We start from the raw sequence: 25,942 nt of genomic DNA, 5'->3' as shown, positions 1-25,942 counted from the left end.
TGTTAAGAATTGAATTTGAATCAAACAATCTCATTCTACATGATTGGTACAATTAAGAAAATTGTAGCAATTATTTTTAAGTATAGTTGCACTAATGTTTTACTATACTCTTATTATTTTTGTTGAAGTTGACATGCTTTACATAGAAAAGTGTTTAAGTAATATTACTGACAGAATTATGGGCAGAGAGAGAGAGAGAGAACAGAAAAGAAAGGAAATGGTGGTATTAATGTATGAACACATACGTTGAAAAATCTCATCGCCGACATCTAGAGGACGTAGAAACACCGTCAAGAAAACCTTGATTTGTTTTGTGGCCTCGGATGTTCCCTCAGCAATGTAATCCATGACTTTGGAACTTGACACATTACTTTCATTCCATCCAACTAAAGCAAATTTGGTTTCACACCTTCGTTGAGTACGTTTGTTAGTAGTTACATATTAAAATATATACATTTGTAGTTATAAAGACAGCAAATTAGTCCTAAAAGGATAAAGTACTATGCTGCAACAATATCCTTCTCAATTATGGTACAGTACAGTCATACAAACAGCACATTAGTCCTAAAAAATTGTCGACTTAGTTTTTGGGCTACAAGAAAGTCCCGCGTATAAAATTAGAGAACAAACCGACGCGTCAAACTTGCATTAAATCATATGTACCTAGCTGCAGCACGCGGAAAAATAGACATGGCTCCACATGCAACCCGAGAAACTTCCTCTGTCTTTCCTATGCTAATATTCCCATTACATTATGCTTTATCAAATCCACACACCACACACATATATATATATATATACAATGGACACTGCCACTGAAAGATCCAAAAGCTAGTTTTTTTCAACACTAACTGAATCTAGCTCACAGTACTACCGTCGTTGTCAATTCATCAAGCAAGAACATTCAAGAGTAAGACATAGAGTGATGGAGCTTGGAAAGAAGAAGATGCTCAAGTCTTTGATCTCTAAGGTGATAAAGAGTCTTCCATTCTTGGCACCCAATGGAGCACGTACGAGAAGGGTTTGTTATGTGAGTGACGTTGATGAGGAAAACGAAAATGCAACAAGGGTGCCAGAAGATGTTAAGGAAGGACATTTTGCGGTTGTTGCAATGCGAGGTGAAGAAACAAAAAGGTTCGTTGTTGGGTTAGATTATTTGACTGATCCTGCTTTCTTGAAGCTGCTGGAGCAAGCTAGTGAAGAGTATGGTTTTGAACAAAAGGGTACACTTGTGGTTCCTTGCAGCCCTCAAGAACTTCAGAAGATTATAGAGAAGAAACGATTCAATGTCACTTCCTGATTCACACTCTGTCTATATATGTTAAGCTGTTACACAACAGATCTATTCATACTTTTCTTTTCCCCTTTTTTATACATTTTGGATAGGTTAGACATCTAATTATAATGGATGGCTTTACCTATTGCCAATACTCTCTTTTTTTTCCCAATGTAGCTTGAACATATGACATTGTTTGTGTTATAACTTTATTGCACAAATATTACAGAAAGGAAAATATACAAACATTTACTTTTGATCAGAGGAGTAGGTATACATGAATTTGTTGCATATTATAGAAAATGAGTTAACATGAAAATGGTAAAGCTCATTTAATGCATAAGTGCATTATTCATGTTACAACGATGTACTAGCTGTCCAGTATATATGGCTCTCATCACTCTTACATGGTCAATCAGAAACAGAATATGAAGAAACCAATTGCAGGTATATTACATATATAGGATAATGTTACTCATTAAATTTACACAAGAAATTTTAAGAAAGAGATATAAAAAATAAAGAGAAAAGTATTGTATGTTAAGAGAAAAAAAGTTTTATACTACAATATACACGCACCATTTGAAGGTTTTTTCACAGTAAGATACAACGATTAGAATATCAATCACAATTTGCAAAAGGAAAAAAAGTGTTAAAATGATATAGTTGGCAAATTACAAAGTTTTACGTAAGATAAAGATGTGCGCATCTCCTCAAACATAATCATAGGAGAAGGAAAATGAGTGATGGGATATTCCTTTTTTAGGAAAAAAAGATGATGATGATGATGATTATAATTAGTGACGCTGTGCATTAATTAGAAATTTGAAATAGGTTTTGTAAATAATATTAGTGAATGATAATATATATGATGAGGGAAAGAAAAAGAGGATAGAATATTGACAGTGACAATTGATTGGCACTGAGTTTTGGTTTGATGGTGAATGGTGGTGGTGGTATCACATGCAACGGTTTCGTTTTACGCGTGAACAAATCAAACTAAGCAAAACTATATGATGTTCCACTTTTTCTCTCATCCGTACGTACCTTTTGTTCTATTGATTTAGTTTAAGCTACAGTGTCATGGTTTTTCCTTCCAACACACGAAACTTCAAAGAATTTTCGAAATTTGGAATGCTTAGAAAATTGTGATAAACAAATTTGGAGAACACCGGCGGAGAATGATTGGGAAATAGTTATGAATCATTGCAAAGTCAATCCACCTCCAGTTGTCATCACACTTTTTACACAAACATCATTCTTTCCCATCACGCATATTTTTCTTTATTTTTTCTTTCAATCATAAAAAATTACATCTTCACGTTATAAATCTCGTTTTTTAATATTATCCCTATCTCTACACCTCATCCACTAATCACTATAAATTTTGTAATGAAAATGCATGTTATAACCTATTAGGTCAAATTTCCATGAAACAATAGAGAAAATTCAAATTTGGATGTGGAAGTATGAATGAAAAAAAGGATAAGAAAAAGAGGGTGGAGAAAAAAAAAAAGGGAAAGGAAGTGATTGTTGTATGTATAGTCCGTACAATGTCCCATGTGAAGAGAAAAGGACTGAACAAATGAGCATTTTGCATTAAATGAGATGTTTCAGTGCCAACAGGCAAAAGACTCCTCCACACCGTCTCTCAACAAATTCATGTTTCTTCTTCTCTTCATCTCAATCTCATGTTATATATATAATATTCACATTAATCATTTTCTTTTCATCACAATTCCCACATTAAAATCATGAAAATTTCAACCTATTCATTTTTTTTATCACAAATTAAAATTATATACATGTTTTTTCAAAACAGCTATTTGGTTCTTTCCGTGTACACGATGGAGCTTGACATTTTACAAGGACTAAAAACAATTAGATTATAGTTGCGGAAGTTCACACAGATACTTTATTGAATTTCTTTATGAAAATTTAGAAAATAAAAAAATAAAATAACTTTTTTATAAGCTAAAATTAGCTTATGTATAAATTAAAGATAATAATTCAAAAAATTAATGAGATAATTGGCACTAATTATTTTTTTTTATTTTTTTTCCGTAAGTGCTTATTAGTTTTCTTTTCAAATATCCTTAAATCATAATTCAAACTAGATCTAAATTAGAGACATGTTATATGTTACTCAAATCTATAATATAAGTCAGCATAAACAAATTATGTATTTAATTATTCGTAACTAAATATAAATAGTTAGGATCAATTAATAGCTCAACTTTAAACCTCACATTTTTTTAATCAATATAGAGTTATTTTGTTCGATTTTAGTAAGAAAAAAGCTGTCAATTGATATATTTTAACTTTTTTTTCAGTTAATAACAGCATGGAGTTATTATATAGAAGATATAATACAGAAACACAAATATGAAAAACTCCATCAGGAGTTATTTTCCCTCAATAAAATATGAAACATTATTAGCCAGAGGTACCATTGGAGAGCAAGTAGGCCATGATGCATTAAGAAGTAATTTGAACAAATTAAAATGCAATTAATCATGTTTAGAGCAAACTAACTTATCACTATCATTAGATTGATGCAATAAATTTTATAATTTAAATCAAATTAATTAAATTATTTCAAATTGATTTAATTAATTGTTTCCTTTACTTCAAACCAAATCTTATTAGTTATAATTAGTTTGGTTATTTGGATTTATTTTTTTAATTCAAACGAACCTGATAATTCTAGTCAATTGTTTTTCAAGTTTAATATTAGTACATTTTAGACTTTGGCACATGCTTTTTCTTCAAAAAAAAATATTAATTTGGTCTTATAAACTTATTTAATATTATAATGTTCTATTTTTTTTATATTTATCATGGAACTTTTTCTTATCACATTTTAAATAAATAAATAAGTTATTAACTATAGAAATAAATGACATGAAATAAAATAAATATTTAGTCAAATATCTTCTATGATAAATACAATTTCCAAACACAAATTTTTAAATAAAACCTTAATGATATGTTACATTAACAGTTATAAATTTTAATAAAAGTTAATAATATGTTCTACTATACAAAATCGTTAGTCATAATATGATCAATTACAATAATCACACCAAAAAATGATTTTCACTTCTTCCATACCTTTTATTATCCTTCAATGAAGACAGATCAATAAATATGTACATAATTAAATATTTAAAATGAAATTAATATTTATATATATTTAATATATTTGAGTTAATCTTAAATTACATCTTTCTGAATGAGTGTTATATTTACAAATACGATTGTATATATATCTCATTACATAATATTCAAACTCACAGTTAAAACTTCTATGTAAATACTGTAAATATAAATAATATAATATAATATAATTGATTTATTACAATTGAATGATAATAATAAGAATTATTTATATTTAGTGCAGTCCTGCAAACTCTTTCTAACAATTTGTGGAAGCTTCCCACTACCTCAAATGAGTTTCCATAACTCTATATTCAAATTATATTAATTATTAAATATAATGATATTAAGTTATAAAACATAAGAAATACAATGATGCATACATATTATATTTCTAATTGCCAAATTGCTAACCGAGGTTAATAAATTATACAGAATGCCTTAGTTTGTACGAAATGTGCAAATCTTCTAATTAAACTAGGTGTAAAATAATCTGGATCTCATGCATAAGGCAGGGACTTTTACTCTGGCACATGCTATGACAAACTTTAGCTCATTATGCCTACCTAAATAAAAATATAAAATAAATAAAAATTTTAAATTATATAGAATTATAATAAACATAAATCTTAAAATGATTTAATGTCTTAGCGAAGATGTAAAATAAATAAAAAATTTAAACTATTTAAAATCCTAAATAAACACAAATTCTAAATTATTTATTATTGCCACCAATATTACTCTAAATTCTCTTTGTGACTTATTTGTAAGTTTTTGCCACCAATATTACTATGTATTAGTTTTTAAATTCATTAATGACCGATTGTTATTAGGTTCATTATTTTAAATTTTTGCCAATATTACTATGTATTAGTTTTTAAATTCATTAATGACTGATTGTTATTATATTCATTATTATAAATTTATTAATTCAATAATATAATGTACTCTAAAGTAATATTTTTATGTACATATATATTTTGGTAGTTACATTTCTGTAAATATATTTATGTTTGTGCTTTTTTTTAGTTTGTTTCTACATTTTTATGTTTAAATCTTATATACGATTTTATTTCAAATGTGTTATGTGATTAACACTTATAATTTAAGAACTACATTAAAATAGTTTAATTTATATATATATATATATTAATTGTAATTATTATTTTTACATCTGTTCTTGAAAAATAATATTATGTTTCACTGTTATAATATATTTTATTAATTAGTATTGTAATTTATTTATTTTTAAGAAATCCCATCCTGTACACGGCTACAGTGCTAGTTTCTGACAAACTTGGTGAGAAAAATTGATCTAACTCAAAATGAGTAAATCATTTCTTAAAAATGTATTAGGATACTAGATTTATTGACCATAATCATTCCTCAATAATTCCATTTTCTTCTTATTAGATTGAAGCCCGTCAATCAATTAGGTAACCATAAGATAAGTAGTTGGTTAACACTCAAACTTTGATAATTACACATTTTTTTATTATTTTTCATACTTCATTTTATTTGTGAATTTCTTAGGTTTTGTCAATTTATATCTATTAATTCCAATTATCATGATTACATATAATTTTTATTTTCTCTAACTATTTTAATTTCTTATTAAGTACAAGACTTATCACAATCTTTCCTTTATTCACACACTTACATGGAATGAACAGGACATACTTCCTCGGTAGGATAAGATTGAACAAGCAAGGCAGCTCAGGAAGGTTGAAAGGTCTTTGTTGTGTTTTTATAGCAAGAACGATAATATAATGTAAACCTTTATAAGGTATACACAATCACTCTTCACAATTCCTTGTTGAATTCCTATTTGAAAATTCCTATGTTATATTTATATTTAATAATATTTTTGTTGATTAAGATACTATTATTATATTGTTAGAAATTGGTTGTCCACTAAATTATATATTACAAAAAAATTGTAAAAAACATAATTTTCTTTTTAGCAGTTATTTTCATTACATGACAGTTTTAACAAATAAGTAGAGGTGGCAAAAGAATCTATTTATCTATCATCCATCATGTCCATCCTTAGTTAAATTTATTCATTAAAAAACATAAAAAAAAATAGATGATCAAATTCATTCATGAAATTTTATGAAAAGTTAACTATTTATTCGTTATTTCTCAAAATTTAACGAACCCCCCAATCAAAACAAAACAAATCAAAATTCATCCAACCACTTATTTTATAATTAAATTGAACAGAACCATTTATTTGACACTACTTATTTTAAGACCCTTTCCAATTAGGAGAGGTAGTACTGCTGCACTAGATCGAGGATCGGTTGAAAGAGAACCTTTTTCTTCCTTCTTTTAATCTATGGTTGTTTGGAAATGCAAAATCAGTAATTTCACTACTCTGTAAGGGTGGAGCAGACATGTTTTGTAGTTTAATGCGAATGGCAGTGAGTGGAAATGTGGATACTTGTTGATATGGTATTTCGCTAACCAGGGTTGAAATATGCAGTCTCATATGTAAAGATATAACATCATCCCGAATTCCAGACTTCTATAGTTACTATCCATCAATTACATCATAAAAAGGAGTTCAGGGTGATCCCATCATAATAAACAGCCATGCAACACCAAATTTGAATTTGAACAACCTATTTTATCATCCATCAAAATCTAAGCCGGCCAGGTTATATGATCTATCATATTGGACAATCATATAAAATCACCACAAACTCAAGGACTCATTCCCCTAAATGAAGGAGATTATTTGCTGTCATTTTGGACAGTCAAAGGATATAACTCCCGTAGAATGTTTACTCGATGCTTCATTTAGCAAATAATTGTATGGAGATGGTTGAAAATGCAAGCTAACTCCTCATATGTATCATTCAAGTAATAACATCCTGTCAAAATTACAACGTCAAGTGGCCAGTAAATAAAGTACAAGATACAAAAGAAAACTGCCAGACTCATACACCAAACAACGGATATTCAAACACATTCCAAATTTTTAATTTTCCAGAATAAATATTTTTCCTCCTCGTGTGAGCCATAAAGGTACTTGATCCAGCAGTCCTCATTGTCTCAGCTTCACATCCAATTCCACAGGAAAGACCTTGCCTCGGTGATTGAAGGTCATGAAGTCTAGGTTGGCAGGTAAAGAGACAATCCTGCATCCAAGGAGAGAAAATCAGGAGATGGGGGATCCACATAATTCCATATTATGTGATATTTGCCAGTAGTGCCAGAGTATAGGACTACAATAGGAAGGCATATCCCTCAACTAAGAGCACATCACAACCAAAGAAACTACAATGGTTTTCAAGAATAACTGTTCTGATAAGTGCCTTTACATAAATAGTTAAACACCCAGGCCACAATATGTTCAAGAATTTTGAAGTAAGACCCTTTAAATTTAAAATTATAAATGAAATAATTGGGTCCCTATAGAGTTCAAACAGTATGTTTATTCAGGATTCCATTAAAAGAACCTCTAACCTACATGAACATATCTGAATTTTTTAGATGAAGTATAGGAACCTGTGGACCAATGAACTGAATATTAATGATGCATGACCAGCACATATAAGAACACTACTTTTCTTTTGTTTAGCACACATCTCTTAAAACATTGTTCTATGTATCACATAATATATTCTCATAAAATATGACTTACACACTCAGTATTTACGCATTATATCAACAGTAACCACAAAAGATCCAATAATAACAAAATAGGTGTCAAAATGGTGTCCAAAAAGCATTATATAAGCTCTAAACATAGGCGTAAAAATGTTATCAATTGAAGTTGCTTATAAACACAGAATAATATGAATGAACATGTTTAAATGATATTTTATATGAAATTTAATTTAATTTCATTAGTTTTAATTATATTGATACAAATAGATATTGGGTATTTATAATTTAGCTTTTTTAATTAATTTAAACTCTTCAATTTTTTATCTATAGATAATTTATTTTAATTACATTGTTTAGTTTTAATCACTATTTTTTCATATTGTATATTTTATTATTAATCTTATACAACATCTTAAATACTTTCAATTACGTTTAAAATAAAAATAGCACGCTTAAATAAACGACATGTTTTTAATATGTTAATTTGTGTAATGACTAAAATATAATAAAATTTTACAGACCACTTAAAAAAGTTCGTAAGTTAAACACAATTATAAAATCAAACAAGTTATTCAGCTAATAAAAAGAACTAGAGACTAACTAAATGTCATACCAAATATGGTCAGAGTATAAAATTCCGCTTTTTCCTTCTCATTTTTTATGAATGATGTGGATAGTGAGTATATTAGACAAATAAAACCCAGCCAACCATAATCTACCAAAAGAGTATGAATGCAGAACTTGACAGAAGTAACTTAAGTGGCCCCTAATAATGGACACAGGTAATAGAACTGGATTAGAGTATAGATAGAAAAACTATATTGACAAAAAAAATCCCTATTTCTTAGTCTGTATTAACGGAATACAAGATCAGAGGCAAAAATGAAGATACAATGATAGTGCAGATGAAAATAACCCTTTGTGCCAGGTACCCGAGATCTGGTCCTCCTCTAACTAAATATTTCAATCAAAAACCCCAACTGTCCTGAGTCCTCACTTCCCTCTCCCCTTTTACGTTTACAGGCCCCATGTGCCTACTAACTGTCTATTAAGAAGACTTACGTGAGGTCCTGATACCTTGCCAAATCAATGAAGACATATCAACAATTATCGGGTTCATACATCCAGACCATACCTCCTAGAATCTCCACTTCATAAAGCATGATAGAAAACCAAAGATTTGATCGGTATAGATAAGACAGGAAAATCTCAAGAGATTTGAATTAATTAATCATAATCCTATCAAATTATGCCTCTAATGTGAGATCAAAACACGCGAAAGGAATTAAATAAAATTAAATAAGCCCAAAAAAACACCTAATAATGTGAGAAACTTAAGTTAGTACAATATATCCTTAGATAAACTTTTCCAAAGGAAAAGAAAAAATAAAATAAAATTCTCCATAAGCTAAAATTAACCTATACATAAACTAAAAATCAACTTTTAAAAAATCTAATGAGAGAACTTCTAGAAATTAGCTTACTGACAAGCTAATTTTAGCTCACGGATAATCTTATTTCCTTTTTACTCTCCTAACATAAACTTCAATCTTCCAAAACTAATAAATCAAAATTTAATTCTCCTAGAAGACCATTCACCACATCTTATCCAAACAAGAACATAGAAATAAGAGAAGCTATTTCAGAATCAGTTTCATCGCTTCACATTCATCTGGTTACAGTTACATCCATCTTAGCATTACTTTTAGTTACCTGTTCTCCTCAGAGTGAGGGTGTATGGATTGAAACTTCCCAGGCACAGTGAGCGCAGCCCAAAAACAAAGCAGCAGTCCAACAAAGAGCTCAATCACCACCTGCATTTTCCCAAAAAACATTAGATACATTACATGAAATCAAAACCCTAGGTTGCAGAGTTAACAAAATTACGTTAAATGGAGGCCCTGAAAACTCATCCTCCGTAATCTTCAACAGACCCTTGTCTGGAACAAAAATCAGATCCAATTTCAGATCCACGAGCCCTAACGCTCAAACACATAATAAAAAGTAAAACAATCGTAAGAATCAGTTGTAGAATACACTGGATAGTTGAATAAGCGGCGTGAAATAGAACCAGAACACCGAAGACTCCGACGGTTATAGCTAGACCCATTTATATGATCTTCGTCTTCCTCTGCAAGAACTTCACAGGGTTTTCAATCGCCGGCCACAAACGCCAATTTCCAGTTTTACCCAATGCCCGCCTACAATTAATTTATATTTTCAATTCATTTAATTACTATAATATATTTTATAATAAACTATACATAATATTTCATTTGTATCATGTTTTAGAAGGATACACGTTTAATGTTTTTAAAATAACTAAAAATTATTAAGATAGTTTATGAGAAGAGTTAGTGAAATTTTATTAAAATAATTAAAAACATTCTCGTAGTCCCAAAAATAGAAGTATCAAACAAAATTTTAAAAAATATAAATAAAAAAGGCAAATATAATTTAGTCAATATTTTACCTTCTTAACTATGTAGCACATACACTTACACTGATACGATATGAACACGAATACGAAGATACGTAAAATTTCTAAAAATGTAGGACACGGGGACACGGATCTATATATTATATAATTAGAAATTATATAAATTTACAATAAAGATTTATGTGCACAAATATGTTTGAGATTATTTTTTGGAGCAAAAAGATGTTTTTCATGACTGGTTCACAAGAATTTGTTTCTTATTTTTATAATCATAATAACAATTTATACAATAAAGTTTGAATTTTAAGAAAATTAATGTATTTTTCCTTTTTAAAATTGTGTTAGAACCGTACTACAATTGTCAGAAATCTAATAAATACTTTTTTAATTGGACATTTCACGGATACGTTTCCTACAGGTGTCATACGAAGTGTCCGATACCCAACATGTCATTTGAGAGGAGTGTCCGAGTTTCATAGCTTGTTAATCCGTGAACGGTTTGTTTTAAGAATCTTTCATTTTGAAATACAATTATTTATTAAAATTTATTTAGTGATATGAAAATTATATATAATTTTATCTCTCTAAATAATATATTTCATTTTGGTATCCACTTTTTTGTTGGACATTTCTATTCTTCGTTCTTATTAAGTAGTGATAATAACCACTGCTTTTTTACATTTCATTTGTATTTAACTTTTTTTTTCTTATATAAAAGTTGATTTTTTTTGCATTGAAATAAAATTAATTATTTAAAATAACTTTTCTTTATCAAAATTATAAAAAAACTTATTCTAATTTGTAACAGGCAACAATTATTTATAGATATAGTCAATTATTTAAATAATTTAACTTTTGCAGTTATCTCAAACACACCATTTGAGACATAATTTATAACAATCGCATTAAAATGGAAAATGTATCACATAATTTAATTTATTTTCAAACTAAGGGAATGTAATTTAATTTACAATTAGACATGATATATTATGTTTTCAAAAAATAAATTGAAATCGCCTCTAACCAAATATGTTATTTGGAAAATAGTTCCTATTCTTCTGTACATGACAAGTTTTGATAATGATTTAGGTTTCTCCATTAACACAATAACCATTGTTTCAAGTTGCTATTATTATACGGACTTCAACTTCCGTCCTAATTCTAGTAACAATAGTCAATTACTTAAAAGTTTCCCTTATATTTAAATACATATATTTTAATTATTATAATATTTAAATATATAGATATTAAATGTATTTTAATTTTTTATTTTTTAAATGTTTTAAATAAAATTGATATTAATAATAAAAATATAATCACTATAGAGATATAATATAATATATGAATGTAATATAGATATATTATGATATGATTGTTAGATCTTTAATCTAAGATTGGTATCGTGTTGTTATTGTTACTTAGAATTAAGAGTGATTAAAAGATATTAAAGTATTTTGAGAGTTATATACATTGAAGATGTCTTGTATCATCTTAAAAAACTGATTTTTTGGTCCAACATGAATAGTTACAACACAGCAAGAACAATGACGGGCCACTAACAAAAAAGGGGGCCCAAGAGAAACTCTCCCAATAATACAATAAACCAAACAAAAAAAACATCCAAACACAGTTTGCTCTATTGCTCGTGAATCTAATTCAGATGCAAAATCTACGACACAATAAAACAACCTCAACCTATCCGTAACAAAACAAAACCCAAGGACAGGCAAGGATCTAGTCCGTACGTACATCTCGTGGTCGATATCTTTGGGCTTTGTAATAATCCTCGAACATATGTCAGATATCATTTCACTGTTTTCCAGTGGGCTCGTTGGGCTCTTTTACTTCATAATTGACCTTTATTCTAGGCCCGAAAGTAAATCCTTATATATATATATAAAACTCACTCCTAAGTATTTAGTAATTTTTCTTCTACCTTATATTTTACCTAAGTTGCTCTTATTCAAACTTTCCGTTATTTGAAACACTTTTTCTTAGGATATATATATCTTACACGGTTTGTTGATGAAACAATAATAAATACGCGGGCCAAAAAATGATGAAATAATAAAGAAATAGTACAAGCAGAATCTTTAGTAAATTGTAACCTTTTTTTTTTTCTTTATTTGACTATTTGGTCCCTGTTGTCTCTCCCCCGTTATGCACAAACCCGTGCACTTATGATTAAAAGTTTAGGAAAATAGAGATGCAAAAATGTCGTATTAGTGACCCTCACATTCCAAGTGGGTTAGTGGGTGGAATATTTGTTTGAGTCAAATAAACGGGGTCACATGTTAACGATGGGACTTGAACAATGGCCCAAGTCAAGCTTTGCGGGAGAAACAGGGTTCATGTTCCTCTACGCAAAACAACCCACGAGTTTGTAGGCTTAGGGTTGGTGTGGTACAACGAATTCCAAACATGTTTTTTCTTTATTTCCCTTTTTTCCTTTGGGGGTATCTCTATGTCCAATATTACTTTGGGTAGAGACATGATTTGAGTCGAAGATAAATGGCTTTCTGAGGGGCACTCTCATGTGGAAACTCAACTCCTAATCATCACTTTTTCTACCTATCATAACATAATTTGGCCTTCTTTGCATTTCTCTGTCAGGTCACATACTCACTCTTTCATTCTTCAAATCATGCTTCTACATAAAGTTATGTCTAGAATCTACATCTACATAATCTTACGTAAATCATAGAAACGGGTTATTTAAATCAGATTGATTAGAAGTATCGAGTCCAGGAAAATCTTAGTACATATTGACAAAGAGTTAGTAATTTTGTAGTGTCCCAATCCAATGATTATGAGTGCGTCTTCTTCTTACCTACATATAGACACTGAGATCTTTATAACCTTTGTTTAAGTAGGAAAGTTCATAGAAGAGATCTGAGATGAAATGTTAGTGATGATAGAAGTATGAGTCACATAAAAGTACGATTTCAATTATATGGTGAAGCGAAGAGGGAGTGGTTTTTGTGAGTTGGTTGGCAATGATGTAGATAATGCATTAGTGGCACAATAATTGGAAAGAAACACATCAAATCATATGATATATAGCTTGAACTAATAATGGAGATAGCAGCATCATATCATACACGTAGATAACAATTATGCTGCAGAGGAAAGAGGAATGCCTTGTACCCTCCAATTAATTTCCCTTCTTTTATTTACCATTTTCCATTACTTCATTTGCAACATACACATCAAATTATGCCAGATAACACAATAACTTTCCCTTCACACTGCATTTTTCTTTATGTCTCAAACACCAACTGAACACTCTTGTAACTATAGACTAAACAACAAATACACAACTATGCATCTAAAGTGACCACAAAATCTCTGTCTATCTACCCACATAGTGAGTGTCACTAACTCTTAACTATAGAGTTTAACCTAAATATAAATACATATACATTAAAACTTATAATGTTTATTATTCTTTAAGAAATTAGATAAGAAAACAAAATTCAAAATAATATAATGTTAAAATATATTAATTAGTATATTATATAGATTGAGAAATATATATGCTTACTCACAGTTTATGTTAATTTGTACCTGATTGTTTTTATCTGTAGATTTAATTTAATTCAATATCCAAAACATCTTTTCCATTATTGTGGTTCTTAACATAATATAAAGTGATTAAATAAATAAAATGATGTGAATATAACAATTAGTTTATGGACTTTTATTCTTAATATATTCAATTTACTTAAATATTTATAAAATTATTTTTTTTGCATGTATAGTAATTCATATTTTTAATTATTACCTTAAAACATTATTTAAACTTAACTAAAAAAACTGTAGTATTTACTGCGAATATTATTTATAAAATGTATTTTAAAGTGATCAAATTAAAAAGAACTCTAATATATAATAATAATTTTATCATTAATATTATTAATCTTTCATTTTAAAAAATTATTATTAATTATTTCTAATGGTGGGTTCATAGTTATAAAATAATTACTTCTATTTACAATTATTCATGAAACATATTTTGAAGTCGATTCTTTTAAAACATGGGGTGTGAGTATATTAATATAACATTTAACATTATTATAGTATTTACATAGAACTATAAATAAGCATATTCTTATATAATATAAATATTGTAATTAATGTATATAATATATTTTTAATATTACTATATAAAATTATTAAATATTTTATTTGATTAAATGATATATTTTTTATTATTCTATTAATATTATACTTATTTTTAAAAATTATGAAATTTCCTTGAAGCAACTAAACTTTTTTAGCTAAACATGTATATTTGTATTTGTGTATAAAATAACGTTGTAATAAAACTAATTGTAAATACTAATATACAAGGCCTATTAGCTCAGCTGGTTAGAGCGTCGTGCTAATAACGCGAAGGTCGCAGGTTCGAAACCTGCATGGGCCATTTCACTTTTAATAAGTGAAATATATCCCTTAATTTTTAAGTAATAATAGTTTGCCACTGAATTTAACATATAGTTATCAAATTAATTATATTATTATGATTTATTTTCATTTAAAAGAATTTGTAAAATTACTTTTTATTTATTGCTATTTGTAAGTTATACTGTAAAGTAACCGAAAAAAAATTAACACATTTTAAAATCATTTAAAATACTATGTAAAAAATTAATTTAATCTAATAATTATTTTTACATACGATCTTTCTCATGTTACGCATATAAAATAGTTGACTGAATATATATCATGAATTTTTCAAATTAAAGGGTGTTTTATATTAAATAAATATTTTATATGAATTAAATAAAATAGTAAGATTATTTTTTATCTTAATGTATTATTTTTAAAAATTATGATTAATGTAAAATTCAATTGTAATATACAAAAATTGTTTTCCAATTTGACATGGAGAATACCAAACTAAATTTAACTAGTAATTTTGTGAAATATACTTTATATTTAATTAAGTTGTAGTATGTTTTTTCTTTTTTTTTAAAAAGAGGTACATATGTTTTTTCTTTTAATTTTTATGTTTTTTATCTCTTACTTTTTTTTGGAATATGTTACTTATTTTTATTCACAATCATATAATCATGAAACAACATAATGTTATCAGCAATCCACTATAAAGTCAAATTATCTTGCAAAAAGATGTTATTGCTGTGTCAATGGCATACCCAATATCACAAGCAACATTAACATCAATGTCTAGCAGAAGAAAAAAATATCTACATTAGAAATATGCACAAATAAGACTGACCTACAAAGATAACCATTTTTCAAATTCAGGTTAAGTTACTTCATAAATATAAAAATGTGTTTTTTTAAATATAAATTTAACTATGTCAACTTAATAATAATTTATAAACAACATAAATTCGGCTGTAGGTGGTAAGTGAATATTTTTTCTCTCCTATTGTTTTAAAAGTTTTTCCTTAATTCTTATACATCTTAAAATTTGATTTTACTCCTCATAAAATTGCATTTCACAAACAATTAAATTAAAGGATCCTAACATCAAATGTCTGAGATAATTATTTCTATTTTTTCCTCTACCCAATGATATTATATAAACAAATATTATATGAGACAATCAGGGTAATTATTCCCAGGAACACAAAGCAAAACCTCTATAACTATTTCTTTGGACTAAATGAGGTTCTTCACGTGTATAGTGCGCAAAATTTGACTAACGTTAACATAGAAAATACATACCCTTTTATTTTAATAATTTATAAAAATAAGGAATATTAAAAAACAGATATGAGAATAAATTATTATCGTTATTATATGAATAACTATTAACATGATTAGCCAATTATATATATAAATATATATTCAAATTGAAAAACAATACGGTTGGATTATATTACAGGTATGCTTCAAAGAAAAAATGGATAAACACTTCTAAGTAGAGGTGTAACTAATTTGCGTTTAATCGAGTTTAATCTAATAAGCTTTGTTGAATTAAATTTATTTTGAGTGGGATTATTTTTTTAAGCAATCCAATCCAATTCAATGAAATTATAATTGGATTGGTCATAAGTAATATTTTGAATATTTTAGAATATTTATAATAAGATAAAAAGAATAGTTATAAGATATAGATAATTGGTGGAAATGTTGCAGAAAGAAAGGATCGAAAGAGAAGGATGGAAGAAGTGGAGAAGAAGATGGAATGGAGAATTATGGTGCACTGACAAGTGGTTGGAGAAGATAACCTAAAAATAGGTATGATTAAAGAAAAGCATTGAATGATGGGAGTGACGTGGAAGAGAGTGGTAGTGTGCAGTAGTTTTATGAACAGGCACACGTGCGTTTCCACGTGGGAAGTTGTGAGTGGGGTGGTACAGAAAAACACAGGAGATGATGGGCACTCACATTTCATTTGGTTTTGGGTAACACAAAACACATCACACATCACACATCACAATAACACTTCACTCACATTTCAACCTTGTCAGGACTGCACGTGTTTGCCTCTAGGTCCCCCTTCCCTCCTTCTTCATACTTCAACTATCACTGCAAACCAAAAACTCCTATGAGAAATACCAATACTACTGACACGACACGGATATAGATACGAAGATACATATAATTTTTAAAATATAAGATATGTGGACACGAATCTATATATTAAATAAATATTGATGTGCAAAAGTATGTTTCAGATTCTTTTGCGAGAAAAAAATATTTTTCATGACTGGTTCAAAAGAATTTTTTTATTATTTTTATAATCATAATAAAAATTTATACAATAAATTTGAGTTTTTAAAAAATTATTGTATTTATACCTTTTAAAATTGTGCTAGAACCGTGTTAGAATTTTCAGAAATCCATAAAATATTTTTTGAATTGAACACTTCATCGATAAGTGTCATACGAATGTTGTACAAGTATTGACACTGATATGTGTGTCTGACACGGATACGCCATTTAAAAGAAGTGTCTGAGCCTCGTAGCTCCCCAGTACTCACTTCATGCATGCAATTCAATTCTTTCACATTTCTTTCTTCTATTTTCTATAAAATATCAAATTCTCTTAGATCTCACACGTCAGAAATCAAATTTTATTTTATAAAATTGAATTAAAGAATGTACAATTTTTATTTAAATAATAATTTTTTAAAACTAATGTACAATTTTTAAAGGAATTTAATAAGGTTTTAGCACTAGGTTAATTAAGGATGAGTTAAGATGTGTTCATTCCCTTTGTCAATTGGGAACTCCAGTTTCTCACGTAGACAAATTTCTTGAAAAGTGATTTTGAGCCTTCGAAATTGTGAAAACTGACAAAACAAAGGAAACAAACAAACACTAAACAAATTTATTCCATTCATACACAGTGGGATACAGTGATAGCTTTCACACCATGCAAAAAGAGACTTTGGTCAGTTAGAACCATAATTTTTAAAATCAATGGTTACCCTTTTTTTATATTTTATTTATTGTTTTTTTTTTCATTATCTCCTCTATATCCCTCTCTCCCCTCTTTTTGACATTGTGATGAGATATTTGACATTATTATTCCTTTATGTTCTTGTTCAAATCATTGATATTATTAATTTTTTTTTGCAAATACTGTATTTCTTAATAATACACAGAAGCCGCTCAAAACTTTAATTATAATAACTTACAGTTATCATTTGAAATTTAAAAATTAAAATAAAATGTATTATAAGAGTAGCATGATATATATATATATATAGTAATATAATATAATATAAAGTCAATCAACAGATCTATAACCAAATCCGAACATATGATTTCTTTACTTTTAGATGTCATCTCATTTCCAGAAAAAAACTTCAATTTAAACATTTCTGAACACTAAATACTGTTTTAAATGTTATGAAAATTCTCATCCCACGTAAAAGAGCTTGAATACATTAAACGTATCATTCCTTGTTATCTCTATGCATAAGGAACCTAGCTCTAGGTTAGAAGTATCTTTCAAATGTTACTTTTTTTTATTAACAAAAAAATTAATTGTGTCATATTTTCACTTTATAATAGTTTTTTTTTAATTTTTATTTTACACCCGTTACAATAAAATCATTAATAAAAATTAATTTCAAATATTACAAATAATTAGTCACTATATTAACTAAATTACTAAATTAAATATAATTTTAAAAATTAAACAACTATCCATATCTAAAATAGTTTCTATTATTAATAAAATATTTAAATTAGTTTATAAATTGGTAGCTAGAACTTGGTAGCTATTTATCAACTTAAATATTAATTTACAAAATTTATTAATAATAAAAATTATCTTTAAATATTAATAATTTTTATAATTTTTATAATATTATATAATTTAGTTAATATAGTAATTAATTATTTTTTTCTTTGAAATTAATTTATATTTAATGATTTTTTTACTAACTATTTTATTTTATAGAATAACTTGGTTTGCTGATAAAGTAAAAAGAAATTATTAAAGTTATTTCTGTTAAGGTTCAACTGAAACAATGTTCAATCAATAAGACCACTAAAAAAAAATACTTCGTAACCATGACCAAATATGGATACTAACTAATTAATTAATGATATTGGATATAATTTTAAAAACCAATACTAATTAGAAATGAGTATGACCGTTATTAATAATTTAATTTATTTTTAACAAATTTAATTAAGATTTGAATACTTTCTAAAATAAGAATATTTTTAATTGATTTGCTATTAAAAAAAATTACATTCAGTATTTAAAATTAAAAAAAAGTCATCACAACAAACTTAATCAATTTAACCCAACGACTCTTAATAAAAAAAAAATCATCCTTATTAGAGAAATGAAAATTAATAAAAATTTGTCAAACCCAACTCCAAATATGCAAAGCATTAGGACAGTAAAAAAAATAAATGCTGATATTCCTCATGTTTTTCACAAAGCCTACACTTAGAACATATATGCAAACATTTATTATGAATATGTTGATATGTAAGAAGCCGCCTATGATAAACTTTTCATATTATGTTGATACGTTGATATGGAAGATGGAATAGATGAAGACCAAATGAATTTACCCTAACCACATGGAACTCCTAGTTCCAAGAAAAAAGTCGTAGTCGATTTAAGAGATAAACGACCAAACTCATCTAGAATCTAATTAGGAATATCGTGTTCCTTCCTAACCATGATATGATTATAAAAAGGAGGCATCTGCTGTAAAAATAAAAGAATATTCCAATCACAACCTGTCCAAAACTGAGAGATTGTATCCGGAATGTTAGCACCATCATAACCTTACAATATTTGCTAAAGAAGTAGTAGAACATCATTTATCATTCCAAAAATTAATAAAAGTATCTGTACCAACAGTCCAAGAAGTATAATCAAGTATAGTATAATAAAACTACTTAATTCCATACCAAAGAGATGGGGATTTATATTTATAAACCATTCTAAACTCGTATTTTGATTTAAGAACCCTACCTTTCATGAGAAAAGACCAATGCCTGTAGCTATAAGCAAAGTTCCAAGCAAGCTTAAAAAGATATGCATTATTTTCATGACGAAGATTAATAATCTTCAAACCTCCATTCTCAAGAGAAGAACAAATCGTACCCAATTCACGGTGACTATGCCTTTTTTTATAATATCACCAGTCCAAATAAAATTTTGACACCACTACTCAACTTGGTTAAGAAGTGAAATAGGTCATTTATATATATTAAAGCTATAAGCTAGAAATCCAGTAATCACCGTATTGATCAACTGAATCCAACCCATCATGCTAAGAGATTTACTTTTCCAAGATGCTAGCTTCAATTTGATTTTACCAGCCAAAGGTTGAAGAAATTGACACTTTGGAGCACCAACAAAGATTGACACTCCTATAATTGAAAGGCAAACAACCATCACTACAAGAAATAATACGTTGAATTTTGGTGATAAATATTGTAGAATTATCCATGGTACTGACCAGTTCATAGTTCTCGGTAGTATTTTCGTATGCTTGGTTCTTTTGCACCACGAGAGACTTGCTTAGTTCTTTTTGCACCGAGAGAAACCTGCTCGGTGTTTGGGCCTAGGTAAACCTGTGCCAATGGTCTTAGTCAAGTTGGCCCAGAGTGCGTGATGGGTACACAAAGTAATTTCATTGATGCACTCGTTTAAAGGATATATTTGTGTGGTAGATATAATTTTGTTATTATTGTTTGTATGTGGCAATATTTTCTTCGTTACGTATCTGTTGCATGTTTCTGTTGCATATATGTTACACATGACTAGTTGTTATTAACCCTAGTAAGATAGGGAGATGCTTGGGTAAGAGAAAATGGGCCTGCGAATAACATCTGAAGATCATCAGTGCCCGTGATAGGTGGTTTTCTGTTACATATAAAAGTTTAGTATAATTATTTTCAGTTAAGATTCACCGATCTCCAAGGAGAATGGTGGCCTATTGCATGAGCGATGATAAAAGGAGAATAGGTCTTCAGGTAAAGGTACGCTATTTTTGCACACTTGACTAAATTGCTACTTTTGGTGAGCCCTAGCTGACTTGATCGTTGGAATGTAATCAACAGACAGGGTGATAACTGTTGTTTTGCTGTCAAATTAATATGATTCTAGCGTAGACTTGTCTAACACTAGAGAGATGATAGTATAATTGTGGTCAGATGACCCCAAGTCGTCTCCCAACGAATCCAATAATGATTCAGTTAACCGAATTCAAAATCTATCTATAAGCAATGAAAAGTTAGTAATAACAAAAATAATAAAAAGGGGGTTAAGATAGTTATGCAGAAAATATATAAAAAAAAGATTAAAATAACAAATAAAAAAAATGGTTGATCCCAAGTTCTTCCACCATTGAATTCTTCACAGGTTCTCCAAAGATTAATCCTTTCTCAATCCTCCAACAAAGCTAAACCAGATTGAACATGCGTCGATCTGATTCAACTGAAACTCACTAGTAAAACATGCGTCTACTAGTTTAATCAATACCGACTTTGTTCCATGCGTATACTCCATGGGAATGCTTATCTCCTCTCTCTTGAATCATGAGTTCAAAAAATTAATTAAAACAATGCGAATTAACTAAGAAACCAAATTTTAAGATAAGGAAGACTCTCAATCATGCGTTCAAGTACAACCTCTTACAAAAACTAGTTTTCCAGAAGATTAGACGATAAAAACAACTGCTATAAAGAATTGAAAAATGAAACTTTTATTAAACAAAACCTCAAAACTTAATGGGGAATTACAAAAGAATCAACCAAAAAGGTTTAGCCTTCCTGCAGAGGCAAAACAAAAGAATTATAAAGAAGAAAAGAAACTGAGAAAACCCTATGAAACTCCCCCTTTTCTCCTTGATGCTTGTGTCCTTTTATAGGCTTTTCTGTTCCAAGGATCTTGGGTAAATATTGTAGTTTATATTTTGCTAACAGTTTCCAAGTTTCTATCTTTCCAGAATTCTTGTATTTTGCAAAAGATTTGCTTCCAATTCTGTTTCTGAGATCTTGTAGATTTTATTTTCTCTTTCTTCTCCTCTGAATTTGTTTATGTTTTGGTTCAAGAAGTAACTTGGACTTTTGCATATTTGGCCCATTCACAAAGGTAGATGCTTCCTCTGGATAATTTACTCTAAAACCACAAACTTAATAATAATAATAATAGTTAAGGCCCAAATAAACCCAATTATAAGAATATTAATTAAAACAATAGGTTTATTTATTATTATAGTCCAATAATCTATGAATAAGGCTAGTGAGTGTGAATAAATATATGCTCATCACAGGGCACCCTCTGTCTCAACGGAGCTTTATTCTAGCACAACAAGGAGACGTGATTCTAATTCCAGAGGAGACAGATCTAAGAGGCAGCATTCAACCTAAGATCAACCGGCGAGAACAGTGAAAAAAACTACTTTTTAAAGTTATTAACATATTGACAGAAAAATCACCATATGTTTTAAGAGAAATACTCAAATTTCTAAGAGACTTAATATCCCCCTACAAGAAACAAATATGACATCAACATATAAAATATGAGAGGGAGTGAGATAGCCTTGCAGACTAGTCCTATGTAAAATTTTCGTATCATTCACAAGCTTAGAGATACTTTTACTAAGAACTTCCTCTGGAAGACAGAAAAGTAAAGGAGACAAAGGATCATCTTGTCTGACACCTCTACTGCAAGGAAAAAAACTCACCAAACTGACATTTATTCTGATAGAAAGCATAGCTGAACGGAGAATTGTACTAATCCAACCGATAAACGAGGGGTAAAAACCAAAGCGTGTCAAAACTAATAATAAGAACTTCCAACTCAGAGTGTCAAAGGCTTTATGAATATCAACTTTGTAAGCCACATTACCTCCTCTAACCTTTTTAGAAAGCAGTTAATAGCTTCATAGGCAATACCAATGCAATCCTGAATCTGTCTACTCTGCACAAACTCATATTGATTAGGAGGAATGATTCTAGTAGCCACAAGTGCAAGTCTATCCGCTAGTATCTTGGAAATAATCTTAAATTTGAAATTAGCAACGACAATTGGCCTATAATCTTTAATGGAGTCAACACCCTGAATCTTAGAAATAAGAGATACCACATTATTGTTCATTCCACGGAGAACCCAGTTTTATTTAAAAAACTGTGGAACAACATTACAAACATTTTTCCCAATGATGTCCCAGCAAGAATGATAGAAAACACCTCCAAAATCATCAGGACCAAGAGCACTATTACCATTAAGATTAAAAAAATAGTCTTATTTCAAAAAAATCAGGACATTTAATCAACATCATATTCTCTTGAGAGGAAACTAGCTTAGGAATATAAGAACCAATAAAATTCTTCATATTACTATTGTATCCGGAACAATAGAAATAGACTCAGCATAAAGATTTTTATAAATAGTTTAGGATCCTCAGTAACCTCATTATCAATCTATAGACGATGAATCTCACTAGAATTATTTCTCTTTTTGACCACAACATGGAAAAACTAGTATATGTTTGCAAATATTTAAAAAGTAGAAAAAACTATATTTACTTCCCTGGACCTTATGTAATATATATATATATATATATATATATATATATATATAATTCACATTTCAAAATAAATTTTCTTACAAATTTGTAATAAAATGATAATTAGATTTTTTCTAATTTTTAAAAAACACATTCATCCCTGATGTGTTTAAATAGAATGATATTTATTTCCTTTATTTTATTTAAAAATAACATGTTAATTAAAACTTCAAATAAAAAAGTATGGAAATTTAAAATTATTTAAAAAATAAAAATGAAATAACTTCTTATATATAAAAATTGAACGAATTTTTATAAATAAAGATTTCATTTAAATATAAAATGTTTTTATAAATTTTTCAGTTTTTTAACAAAAAAATCCTTACTTTTTATATTTTAAAACTTATGTTCATATTTTTTATTTAAATTTTAGTGAATACATCTTTTAAATAAATTAAGGGAGTTAAATACATATGTCTTTTAAAATTCTAATACTTTATTTTTTTTTAAAAAAATAGTGGGAAGAGTGTTTATTTTAAAGTTAGAGAATGTCGCCATCCTTTAATATAATCTCTTATGTAAGTGTAATTAATAAATTCAGAAATCCTATTATTTTAATAATATAAACTAAAATAAATTTTGAAGATTACAACTGGGGAAACTAATAATTTATGTAACTAACATCGTAGTTTTATATGTAAGGATAAAAAATAATATTTTAAATGACATCTGAATATTTTATTATTAAAATGAAAAGAACATATAAATAGAAAATTCATTTATTCAGGATTCATTTTAAAAGAACAATCATGTCTCTAAAATGTTCATTTTTCCTTTCCTCTTCATTCTCTCTAAGATTCTGACTTTCTCGCTCATCAATTTGACGATCGAAGTACACCATTAGACTCCTGGCAGCAAAGACTACAAGACTGTCCGATCAGAATCACTGATAGAGTAAGTTCAACTTTGCTCTTCTCTTTGAGTCAAATTTTGAACTCGTAGGTTTGTCTCAATCTAGATTTTTTTGCATGTGACTCTTTTAGCTTTAGGACTAATATCTGTTAGCTCAGAGTCTTAGTGATATAGTTAGATTGTTGATTAGAACTCTGTGTTGCAGGTTAAGCTACTCTTAAGCTTTTGGTAGAATTGGAGCTCTTAGTGAGCATTTGCTCAAGTAAAGGTAAGGGAAGCTAGTTTAAATTACCAATAGAATCCTAGGCTAGAAGATCTGAATGTGGGGGTGACGTGGTCACCAGTCTCAAGTTTTCTTGCAAGATTTCTTGTTTTTTTAGTAGATTGAGATTTGTTTGAGATTGAAATGTGAGAGTGTAGATATAATAGATGATGTAGAATGTATGTGTTTGGAATTGAATGAGTTATTGAATGTATCTGAATAGTTTGTTGAATTAATTCAAAATAAATGTTTGATAAGAATTGGTTGTTTGATTTTAAAAGATTTTGGTTTATAAATCATATATATTTATAGATTGACATAATAGCTAATTGACTCAATGAGAGTGTTTGTATAATGTTGAGCAAGAACTGACAATGTAATGTGTAGTTTTATAAAATTATGAGTTAAATGAAATTTTAAGCTTTGGAATAATTTAATTGTGTGATATTGGATATTGTGAGATGTGGAATATGAATTTTAATAAGACATAGTATTTTCAGGAAAGAAAATACCGTGTTACGATTGTTTAGGATGTGCATTGACTAGGGATTCGTCTAAAAGGAGATATCCTGACTCTCATGAGATAATGGAATCATATAGATGAAGTTATTCATGTGGTAAGAGTCGAAGGAGGTTCATATGAAGGGGTAAGCAAGTGTTGAACCTCCGTCAAAGCAAAACAACATATGAATGGGTAAGTTGTTTGAAAGATAATTAAATGAGTTAACCCTGTCATACTAGAATAAATGATATTGAGATTATTTATGCACATAGTTGTGTGGATTTCACAATGAGATAGTATAACTAATTTGATCTGTTAAATGAGTTAACCTTGTCATACTAGAATAAATGATATTGAGATTATTTATGCACATAGTTGTGTGGATTTCACAATGAGATAGTATGACAAATGCATATTTCTGAGTCTAAGTCAACGCACGAGTCTTTCGGAAGTAGAGTCAAGTGTTTGAGTATGTTGGTTAGTAGAATTATGACATGAGAAACATGAATGATAATTTATGATAGACACTTGATGGTTTGAGAAATTTTATGAGACTTGATGAATTATGTTTGTTAAATTGATATTAAAATGTTATAGAATTTTATAGCTAACTTACTCTATTGTTTGTTGTGTTTTGTTTTCTTTACATGTGATGATCATGTTTTTACACGGAAGCCGATGATATGAGGAGATTGTAAGTAATAGAACTCCTTAGTGTGGAAATGAAGGATGAGATGACGACTTTATTTTGAATGCTATGTTTTAAACTATTGTGTATATATTAAAATATCTATCAAGA

The 25,942-nt window shown here is 28.4% G+C and overlaps 2 protein-coding genes and 1 non-coding gene across 3 annotated transcripts; 2 read left to right on the top strand and 1 right to left on the bottom strand.

The window, feature by feature from the left end:
- Positions 1-925: 925 nt before the first annotated feature.
- Positions 926-1,300, top strand: LOC137816073 (auxin-responsive protein SAUR71-like). The gene has a single exon (XM_068619170.1). The coding sequence runs from the start codon at positions 926-928 to the stop codon at positions 1,298-1,300; it is 375 nt and encodes a 124-aa protein (XP_068475271.1).
- A 5,965-nt stretch (positions 1,301-7,265) lies between these two features.
- LOC137814468 (membrane magnesium transporter-like) lies at positions 7,266-10,329 on the bottom strand. Its single transcript, XM_068617237.1, has 4 exons — positions 10,091-10,329; positions 9,941-9,993; positions 9,767-9,867; positions 7,266-7,581 (listed from the first exon to the last, which is right to left on the bottom strand). The coding sequence occupies exons 1-4, from the start codon at positions 10,161-10,163 to the stop codon at positions 7,488-7,490; spliced, it is 321 nt and encodes a 106-aa protein (XP_068473338.1). The 5' UTR covers positions 10,164-10,329; the 3' UTR covers positions 7,266-7,487.
- A 4,516-nt stretch (positions 10,330-14,845) lies between these two features.
- TRNAI-AAU (transfer RNA isoleucine (anticodon AAU)) lies at positions 14,846-14,919 on the top strand. Its single transcript has one exon. It is a non-coding gene; the product is annotated as a tRNA-Ile (tRNA).
- Positions 14,920-25,942: the final 11,023 nt, after the last annotated feature.

The sequence above is a fragment of the Phaseolus vulgaris genome, chromosome 1 (genome assembly GCF_000499845.2).
Source record: "Phaseolus vulgaris cultivar G19833 chromosome 1, P. vulgaris v2.0, whole genome shotgun sequence".
In the NCBI taxonomy this organism is placed as follows: domain Eukaryota; kingdom Viridiplantae; phylum Streptophyta; class Magnoliopsida; order Fabales; family Fabaceae; genus Phaseolus; species Phaseolus vulgaris.
The sequence above is the reverse complement of the archived record's forward strand: the minus strand, read 5'-3'. Positions and strand labels throughout refer to the sequence as shown.